Source organism: Papaver somniferum, chromosome 3 (genome assembly GCF_003573695.1).
Source record: "Papaver somniferum cultivar HN1 chromosome 3, ASM357369v1, whole genome shotgun sequence".
Lineage (NCBI taxonomy): Eukaryota > Viridiplantae > Streptophyta > Magnoliopsida > Ranunculales > Papaveraceae > Papaver > Papaver somniferum.
Window position 1 is genome coordinate 184,725,747 of NC_039360.1, and position 11,011 is coordinate 184,736,757.

Sequence of the window (11,011 nt, forward strand, 5' to 3'; positions counted from 1 at the left end):
TGATGTGGTTGTGTATTGTTTTGAGTGGAACCAGTATTGCGAGTTACAATATCCCTTTTAACTAAATTTAATCATATATTTTGTAGACACTGGTTAAATGAAACATATATATATACATCCAGAGAGTTGGTATGTTTGCAGTATCCTTTTGACTAAACTTACTCATACACTGGTTAAATGAAACATATGTATACATCCAGAGAGTTGGTATGTTTGCGCGGATACATGCATATTAGTTTCTTTAATTTTGTGTCATTCTGCATATTTGTGTGATATTAAAGTAGATGAACTCTTGACGGGTAACAATTACATTTCTTAGTTGAGCTGTACATTAGTGTTTTGTGTTTGATGATGTTTCATTACTATATTATAGTTGTTATATACAAACCGAGGCTCAAGTCAGACAGAACAGTAGCATGTTCAGATGTGGTATGGTCCCGGCCAAGCTAAAATTCTATTAGACAATATGATAACCTAAATGTCGAATGAATTGTTGATTTTTTTATCGCGTTTCACTAAGTTCACTGCGGCATTCTTAGTGTAGAAAGATTCTATTGTTTGTTATAATGTTGTTTTGTACTGTTGATTCAAATAGCTGACGCGACTATGCGAGTTTCTCTATCCAGTTTGACTAATTATACTCTGCATTGGTGTAAATTTGTTAGATACGGATTAAATGAAAACCATGTGTATCATTTATTGCTATTGGTGTGGTCAACCATAATGAATCATGGTTTATAATTTTTCTTGCAGTTGAATTCTGACGAAGCCAATTATGGTTTCATCTTATTCATGATGAAACCAATTATGGTTTCATCGTATTTATGATGAAACCAAAATTGATTCCATCTATCAATGAACATGTATGATACCTCTTATAATTTTTCTCGCAGTTGAATTCCCACGAAACCAATTATGGTTTCATCTTATTTATGATGAAACCAAAATCGGTTTCATCGTATTTATGATGAAATCAAAATTGGTTTCATCGTATTTTTGGGAGGTGGTGGTGGGCGGTCGTGGTGCTGGTTTTGGTCGGTGGTGGTCGACAGTGGTGGTGCTGGCTGGTAGGGTGGCCGGTAGTGGTGGTGCAATTGCGTAGTATCGGTGGTGGTGGTGGTCGGATATGGTGGTGGCGGTGGTCGGTGGTGGTCGACAGTGGTGGTGCTGGCTGGTGGTAGGGTGGCTGGCAGTGGTGGTGCAATTGCGCAGTATCGGTGGCTGCGACGGTCAGTGGCGGTGGTTGGTGGTGGTGGCGGCGGTGGTGGTGACGGTGGTGGTCGGTGGCGTTGGCGGTAGCGGTGGTGGAAGGTGGCGGTGGTCGGTGGCGGTGGTTGGTGGCGGTGGCGGCGGTGGCGGTCGGCGACAGTGGTGGTCGGTGGCGGCGGTGGTGGTCGGTGGCGGTGGCGACGGTGGTGGTCGGTGGCGTTGGTGGTGGTGTTGGTGGTTGTTTGTTTCTTGTTGGGGTGAAAATATAATAAGAATTAAAGTGGGGTTGATTTTTGTTTTTATTAGGGTGATTTAAATTAGAAGGGTAATATGGACAGTTTATATTAAATGCGATTTTTGTGAACAATTTGTTTTGTTGGAGTTTTTTTATATGGATAGTGACACCATCTTTGGGATTATAACTCGCGGACCGTTTAAAAAAAAAGTATATATATATATATATAAAACCGACTGGAAAACATTTTCCTTAAATTTTGATATCGGGGATCGCACGACGAAAAGTGAAAACGACCAAATGCCCACCAACCCCAAACATACAGCGGAACTTCTCTTCTCGTGTGAAATCATTGAATTTTTGTCTTTCTGTGAATGTCATTATGTATTTATGTATTCTACTTTAATTTTGGCAAGTGCCATGAGTGAGAAATAAAGAAGCCTAAAATCTGTCTGTTGAATGAGCCAATGTATTGCATTGCACTGTAAGTTGTAGCACTTGGTATTATTTTTTTCTTGTTTTGTTGGAACCTTGAACTATTTAATGCACATGATTCAGTGAATCCGGACTTGTCTTGAAGACTAGTTCGTGATTGGTTTGAATATTGAACTTAATGTTCGCAGAGTTTAGTACTCAATTTTCGGAAAAAGTAACGGTTCAATAGAGGCTGCAACGCCATAAGTCTAACTACTACCTCCGGCTGTCTCAAAAAGGTAGGTTGGTTTCATGTGTAAAGTAATGCAAAGCAAAATGAGTACACGGAAAGGAAGGAAAGGATCCCTCCCAAGACTCTAAAGCGGAGAAAAAGAAAAAGAAATTGACGTGATTTTGGAGGAAGGGGAGGTAATAATGAATAAGATAGGGAAAGAGAAAGGGTGGAGGGGACCTATGATGTGTTTTGAATACGATATCCATGACTATGAGAGCAACGGTACATCAAAAGTGCCAAGTAGAAATTGACTTTAAACGAACGAATTGGTTAGCAAGTCACTATGTTGCTTGGGGGTTGGTAAACACTAACTAAACACCATGATACCAAAAACAAAAACCCTAGTCAGTGTCTATACATACATATGGTGCTTGGTATTATTGGTGGACACTATGCAACACAATCATAACTCTAAATCCATTAAAACCTCCTCAACCCCTTTATAAATGGGTTATGACTCTAACAACTAGGCAGAGTTGACTCAATCAGTTAAAACGACCAGACCACCACAACCTTGGACAAGTAACTTAATCTGTGTAGCCTTCACCAGATTAGATACTAATTAACTTACTTTTTCAAGTGTAAACAAAACACAAAGCTTCAATCTGCAATATCATTATTATACTCTGTTCAAGATTAGTGATTCCTTCAAAGAGAAAGCAAAAAAAGAAAATCGTCTTAACAAAGCTACCCGCTAAAAGGAGTCTTAAAGAACAAGTCTTCTTCCTGTAATACCAACATCAAAAATTTTGCTAAAGTGAACTCTGCTGCTAATACATCTTTTGAATTTGTGAATAATTTAACAGTAAATACAATTCTCAAATGAACTCAAGGTAGCTCAACTGATTGAGACTGTACACAGTTTGAAGTAAATAAATGGAGGTTGTTATCTACGACACGTTTGCTCCATTGTAACCACCTTTGGAGGTTTTGTCAGATTTTCTCTTGAGAACAATTACCCATGTAATCACTTCTAGCACTAGAACAATACCAGCCAACACACACAGGAAAACAATGTAAGATGTTTTCCACTTCTTAAGAGGTTGCAAGATGTCTAAACCTTTAAACACGTTGATGATGCCTAGTACAAGAACACTGTAACCTAATCCATGGTGGTAAATGTTCCAATAGAAGCGGAGCTTGTGATCCTTCTTCGGTCTTACGAACAATGCAAAAATCTAGTCAACACAAAGAATGGCGCACTTAGATAAAAATGTCTGATGAGTTTCATCTGGTAAAATATAAGACAAAGTCACCACTGCATTTAACTAGCTAGTTCAGGTGTACTCAATCGAGCTTCTTGATTAACGATTGCTAATTCAAAAAACAATCAGAACGGAAACAAAATTGGTAGTTCTACTATTTACCTACAGGCTATAGTAAGAGCTATAACGGAAACTCTAAGAGACGGAGGATAGTTAACGCTATACAATTAGTGTTAAAAAGTCGCTTCTCATAAGATGCTGGTCCCTGAAGGAGAAAAATATGGTAGGAGGAGTTATCACCTGCAATGTTGCAAAAGTGAAGAGGGTGATTCCGATATTTCGGTGAAGAGTGTTCCCGAAGCCTTGTGCTTGTTTACCAAGCTGAAGTCCTGTAGCCCACCCTGCAACTCCAATTGCATAACCAGAGAGCTGGCAGAAGACATGAAGGTAAAACCATGCGGGGTCCGCTGCCTCGAACACTCGAAGGTACCTTGCAATGACAGCTCCAATTGGAAATAACATTCCCCAACTTACAGCATTCAGAACTCCATGGATCTGCTCAGGGATAAAAAGCAAGTACCTGTCAGTTTTTCATAGTGATATATTGATTCCTAATTAATGAGCAATTTCACTGTTCTTTTTTTAGCCAATTAACAAAGACCCCATATTGTATTCCACAGCCGAAGATAAAACTCACAACTTATAACAGAGAAAAATACAACTGTAATGGTATTTCATATGCTTAGTATAATCAATTTGCCGAAATAGTTTACATTAGAGTATTTGTAAAATCTCGACCTCTTGGAACATTAGCTCAAGAAAGTTAAAGGTTTCTTAGGCCTCAATTTCTTGTCTAAATGAAGTGAGGCCTTTGCTTATTTCGCTTTAAAGAGCTCTTAAGAGAAATCAACTGCAAGAAATAAAAAATTTCTAGCTTCATGTTATTAACTCCAAAGTAGCTTCATACCAGTGTTACAATTTGTTCCGAATAGAAAACATCATATTTAATGCTGAAATTCTGAAACCAGTACAGCTAATTTTCACACATCCAAAGTGTGGTTTAACAGTGAAAATTATTCTTCAACAAAACATATACCACTTATTTGACTCCCCAAAAATTATACTGCAAATTTAGAGATCTTGTACTTGCGCAAAAGTAAAAAACATCAAGACAAAGAAAAGAAAACCCGGAAAAAAACTCACATTTTTCTTTTTCAGCTTTGAGCTAATACCACCACTTTTTGCACTTCCACTAGAAGTACTAGTCGTACTAGTACTGCCGCCACCACCACTACTGCCACCAGCGGATCCACTCATCAAATCAAGTTTCCCCACAGAATTAATATTATCAGCAGCAAAGCCATGAACATTAAGATCGCCATTCTCATTCTTCAAACTAGGTCCAACTTGCCAAACATGATTCACTACTTTGCCATAAGTTGGAGGCAAAACAATACTTGCATACATCTTAATAACACCATCAACATATTCAGCTTCCATTTTTGAGACTTGAAAATCAATCTTACCAAGTAGAACATCTTTATATGAAGTAATGTTGTAAGTTTTAACAGTCATAGATCCATCAGACTGTTTATAAGCAACCAGAGTTTGAGAACCAACCATTCCTGTTGACGTTGGATTGATAGCCCATGCAATCCATCCATCTGGTTTAGCTGGTGGTGCTATAAAAGCTATATCTAATGATGATTTTGATGAATCATATGTCCAGTGAAGATATGAATCTAGTTTTGGTAAATCACTACATTGTTTATATAATTTGTTTTTTGATAACTTTTGTGATGAACATGTGAGTGAATTCGAGATCTGAGTCTGTAATAATAATACTACTAAGAATATGTATAGAAAGATTATACTAGTATTAGAATCCGAAGCTGCCATTGATTGAATTTGAATTGATAACAATAATAATAATAATAATGGCTTCTCTGGTTTTCTAGCTTTTTGTTTATGATTGTGTAATGGCCAACTTTTATAGTGAGAGATTCTTTCTTGTTTAGTACTACTACAGTATTATTTTCTTTATTTACTTAGTATTTAAATACTTTTGGAAAAGGCAAAGTAGAAATTTTAAGGAATTAATTACAATTCCATAATCAGAAGAATAACTGAGTAATAGAAGCTCAATAAAATTGAATAACTGAGTAATAGTAGAGGGTGTCGTAATAAAAATAAGACCCTGGATATTAACAGGGCCGCTATCTTATTAGCAGGACCAAATCATTCACAGGCCGAGTTTATCTATATTTATAAAAAAGTTCTAAATACAGGTACGAGACATGTCAGTTCTGCAGTCTTGCCGGCAACCATCGCCTGCTACTGCCCCAGAACCCAAACACATATTTGTTTCGTTCATCGACATATCTTGCAAAGCTTAAGAAACTCAATGCATCATTCTCGTTCTTTAGTTAATGAGAAGACTAAGAAAAGGAATATATTCATCCACTTACGAACATAATGTATAGAATCAAACTTAAACGATCCATTAATTCATGAAATCGATCCATTAATCCATGTTCTATAGGATCTCTGATTGATGAGAGAGGAACATTATATTTTGTATTGTAGGTGTAAATAATCCACAGGGCTAGGTGGCAAGATCCTAAGCTATGATACACCGAAGAGGAAAGAGCGGCGAAGCACATGATAGAACCAAATAGCGCAAAGAGCGAGGTATCACGTGGGTCGGACGTGATGGCCCTACAGTTGTCGGATGGGACGTGACCCTTGTCCTCTGACAAGTCGGACGGACGATCGGAAAGCACTCGGTCAGACAAAGGATGCTGGTCAAACAATGAGACGATAAGAAAGAAGGGCGACATCGTGTCAACCAGACGATCAGGACTCGGCCTCGGGTGAAGAACTATCAAAGACCAAGACTCTATCGGCCATACCAGAAAGATGGGCGAGCTCCAACACAGGCCCGATAGGGAACAACTAAACTGATGTAATGTGACCAACACTGTAATTCTGTTGTATTTCGACCTTGGCCTATAAATACAAGGGTTGGTCGAGAGAGAGAGGCAGGTTAAAAGGGAGAGAAACAAGACACTACATTTGAGAGTTACACCATTTGAGAAGGAGAGAACACCTTGTAATCAAATAAAAGAAATAATAACATTCATCCTTTCACCCCGTGGACGTAGGTAATCATACCGAACCACGTATATCTTTGTGCCTATGTTTGTTTGTGCATCTTTACTTAGTTTTAATTCATCTTCTACACCATTGGATGTAGTGTGTGGTTTTATGCCACTACATTCTGGCGTCGACTAAGGGGAACGTCTAAGTTCTCCGGATACCTTGGATGCGTGTGCCAACAGAGACGATCCAAAAGCTCCTAAGAACGCCTTGTGTGTTAGTTGATCCTATGGGATGAACTCTGTTTGGTGAGGTCTGTTTATGTTTGTTTAGTTTTGAAGTTTGTTAATATGGTTGAGTTTTCATTGTTGAAGTCGTGTCGTTAGCAAGTATTTTCAGTTGGGTCAATTCCGAGCAGTCGAGTTGATAGGGAATCCTTCAAGAGCTCCCAAATAACGTTGTTAGCATTTGGTCGAGGCCAGAGAAGGATCCTGATAACAGATCGACTAGCCATGCTCGGAGGCGAGTCTGTTTTCATGTTTCAATCTTCGTTTTCGTATTAGTTTTCACACTTATCTTCGTATTTCAATCTTAGTTTTCGTCATACGAGTTCAACAATGGAATACCTCTAAAACTCTCAAATAACATCTTCGATGTGTGGTTGAAGTTGCTTGAGGTTCCATGTTGGCTTGTGAAAATGCCAAAACAATAGCACAGCGAGATTATCAGTCTCCGGCGAAAGAACCCAAGGAATTCAGGGAAGACATCCCTGTGTAGTTTCAAGGAAGTTCATAAGTTTTGATCCAAATTTTGACGTGGTGTGCTGACCTTATAAAAAGTACGAATTTGGATCTTTTACTCGCAAAGAACTAGGAGTTAATGATTTGGAGTCTAGGGAATGTAGGACAAATTGTAGTTAATGCAGAGTCGTGGTACTGAAAGCGACGTCGTGCAACCTTGAAAGCGAAGTAGCATGATACCCGTCTAAAAGAAACACTTAGAGTCAAAACAGGGAAGACTGGCGAGGTCAGCATGATAGAGTAGAGGGGATCGTACTTTTGAAACTTAGTTTTGGTGTCAGTCACCTTTTTCCTTTAAAACCGTACGTACTAGAGAAACTTTTCAAAAACAGGTCAAAGTAAGGTGTTGTCTGTTTCTGCTGACGTAGGTAGGGACGACTCTCGGACTTACAGCATACCGTGTCCGATGGCTAGCATGTCAGGGATGGGGAGAACTATGAGGAACCGCACGATCACCGGCAGTAGCATGCAAGAAGGAGTAACGGGGCCGAGGCAGGTAAGTGAGGGGCATCCACCACCTGAGGAATCACGAGCAGTTGTAAGGGGTATGCCGACTGTGGATGAGGAAATCGATCTGGGACGAGACGATGACCCCTCGCCTCTGGAGCGAATCGTATCAACTCAGAGGAGGGATGATCAAATAGATGGACTCACCGCATCAGACACAGAAGATGATGAGGAGGCGCTAATCCTGCATGCCCAGAGACGAAACACCAGGCGACAAGTTGAGTATCAAGAAGCACTCGGACGAGAGCAAGAACGACTTAGGCGAGTACAGTTAGGACGAGAAACAACTATCGGAGTCGATCCAGCGGCGTCGACCCAGATACCCCCTACAATACCACCTCCCCTACCAATGATGACGGCGCCACCCCCTGCTCATTTAGGCCATCCAAATGGTCACTATATCCATGAGAGTACGGATCCAACGCTACTCGCAATTCTAGAAAGTCAAAGAAGGCAAAAGACTACTTTAAGGGATCTTCAACAGAGGAACCTAGCTTTAGAGTTTGAGAACTATCAGCTACGGAACTTGAGGTCGAGGTCGAGAGGGTCTTCCAGCCGAGGGACATCGGGTCACCAAGGCCGAGCCGGGCGAGTACCACCAACGACAGGACCGAGAAATTATGGCCGATCAAGAAAACCCCCGACACCACCTATTCGAGGGTACGGTCCACCCGAGGATTCATCAACATAAGATGAAGGGCGCGAGAGGAATCATCAACAGAGAGACACAAGGGACGACAATGCAACTGAAGCCAAGCTAAGGGAGTTGGAAGAAAAGATAAGGAAGTTGTCAGGAAGCGGCGAAGAAGATAAGCTAGACGAGGTCATAAGCGAGGCCGAGAGGACCCCTTTCACCCAAGAGCTAGAACTAAGGGCCTTCCCACCCAAGTGCACGCTCCCCACATTTCCATCTAGGTTCGACGGTACGGGAGACGCAGTCGAGCATTTGAAGATGTACACTATGTCCCTAATACAATGGAAGAACCATAAGGTGGTAATGTGTTAATTCTTCCCGGCAAGCCTGGAGGGAGAGGCAAGGAAGTGGTTCTACAATCTCCCACCAGGAACAGTCGACAGTTATGAGACTCTAGTCGAAGCCTTCCTCAAAACTTACATGGACAAAAACAGACCTCGTCCCAGGGTCAACAGGTTATTCGCCTTGGCCCGACGGTTTAAGGAACCACTCAGGTCTTTGACCGATCGATGGAGAAATTTGTGCACAGAAATTGGGAAAGTACCAGTCGACCAGCAGATATTCGGGTTCGAAAACGCATTAGGGAGGTCGGACCCCATCTGGATAGCCATGTTTACTGAAAAACCACAGACATTGAAAGAAATGAGGAAAATGCAAGAGCATTTCATCGCCCTAGAAGAAATTCATGAGGAATCAAGGGATAGGGGAGTGCAAGAGGCTAGCGCAGCACCCAAGTCGACATCGGACGACGTTCAAAGACGGCCCGAGAAGAGACCGAGCCCACCTACACGAGGAAATGGGAAGAAGGAATGGATAGCCAAAGGAAAGAGGTCGAGGCACGAGGCGAGAACACACACTCCTTTGAATGCTCCACTAGAAGAAATCTTCAAAGAGGTCGAAAAAAGGAATGACATCATATACCCAGCATCAAGAGGGATGCAGTTCGAGGAGACCAAGGATCACCCAGAGTATTGCCATTATCATCAGTATCGAGGCCACTCTACAAATAACTTCCGAGAAGTAAAAGACATGGTGCAACATCTTATTCGAGATGGTTACCTGAGACAATTCGTCTGACACCCAGCCCAGGCAACCGCTACGCCCGATGCACCTGTCCATCAGGTACGAATCGACATATCCACTCAGTTTGTCAACACGATTTCGCATTCAGCCACTCAAGAGTACAATATGAACCCTGGGATCATGTCTAGAATCCACAAAAGGGGCCATAACGGGAAAGAAATTTTCAGTGTAGCAAAGACTTTGCCGATGGAACCTTGGATGGCGAAACCTATCTTTTTCTCGGCTCAGGATGTCCCAATGAATGGCCAGGCTCACAGTGATCCCTTGGTCATCACCCTGTTGATTGAGGAATGGGGGGTAAGAAGGATACTGGTAGAGAATGGGAGCTCAGTCGAAGTACTCTTCTACGATACGTTCAAGAGGATGGAGCTATCAGATGATATACTCGTCCCATCAACATATTGTATCTACGACTTTAATGGGACCGTAACCATCCCAAAGGGCGAACTAACCCTAAGGGTATCGGACGGAGGTGGTTACCTATACACATTGACTACATTCTGTGTGGTCGATGTCGCCTCGCCCTATGAAGCTATTATCGGGAGACTGTGGATCGCTGGAATCAAAGGAGTGGCCTCAGCCTATCATCAAAGGCTGCGATTTCCAACATACAAGGGAATAGTCGAGGTCGTAGGCGATTCACAGGCAGCCCGAAAGTGCATGCAGGTCGATGCCCAAATAAATGAGGAGCGGCGAGAACGACAAAGGAGAGAGAAGAACAAGGCTAAAGAAGCCAAAGCGTCAGAGGACTTGGAAAAAGTTATTTCGCAGGCGGTCATGGCATACGAAACACAAGGAAGCGAGCCTTCATATCAATTAAAGGAGACGACACCGATGAAGGAACCAAAACCAAACTTCTCGGCCGTAGAACCTACTCGGGAGATTAATTTGGGAACTGTAGAAGAACCAAGGATAGTGAGGATCGGGTCGTTACTATCAGACGAGAAAATAAACCAGCTCGTGGCGGTGCTAAAGGAGAACATGGACGCGTTCGCATGGAGCGTGCACGATATGGAGGGCATAGACCCAGAGGTATACTGTCACCATTTATAGATCGACCCATGCTTCAAACCGGTCCGACAAAAGATGAGGCGAGTCGCGCCAGACTTACAGACGGCCGTCGAGAAGGAGTTAAAAAAGTTACAGGAATCGGAAATAATTAGGAAATCGCACTACCCACAATGGATATCTAACATGGTCGTGGTACCGAAGAGAAACGGAGGAGTCAGAATCTGCATCGACTTCAGTGACCTGAACAAAGCTTGCCTGAAGGACAGTTTCCCTCTCCCAAGCATCGATCAACTGGTGGAATCTATAGTGGGGTACGAGGCGCTAACATTGATGGACGGATACGCGGGGTATAACCAGATCTCGCTTGCCCTCAAGGATCAAGAACACACATCCTTCTTCACACCAAGGGGCCTATACTGCTACACCAAGATGTCGTTTGGGCTGAAGAATGCAGGCGGC

General features: G+C 42.0%; 2 protein-coding genes across 2 annotated transcripts; one reads left to right on the plus strand and one right to left on the minus strand.

Annotated features, from left to right (window-relative positions):
* Positions 1–2,857: 2,857 nt before the first annotated feature.
* LOC113358257 (cytochrome b561 and DOMON domain-containing protein At3g25290-like) lies at positions 2,858–5,352 on the minus strand. The gene is made up of 3 exons (XM_026601791.1): positions 4,562–5,352; positions 3,659–3,913; positions 2,858–3,331 (listed from the first exon to the last, which is right to left on the minus strand). The coding sequence occupies exons 1-3, from the start codon at positions 5,255–5,257 to the stop codon at positions 3,044–3,046; spliced, it is 1,239 nt and encodes a 412-aa protein (XP_026457576.1). The 5' UTR covers positions 5,258–5,352; the 3' UTR covers positions 2,858–3,043.
* Positions 5,353–8,878: 3,526 nt separating this feature from the next.
* LOC113360418 lies at positions 8,879–9,535 on the plus strand. The gene has a single exon (XM_026603927.1). It carries the CDS (start codon positions 8,879–8,881, stop codon positions 9,533–9,535), a length of 657 nt encoding a protein of 218 aa, XP_026459712.1.
* Positions 9,536–11,011: the final 1,476 nt, after the last annotated feature.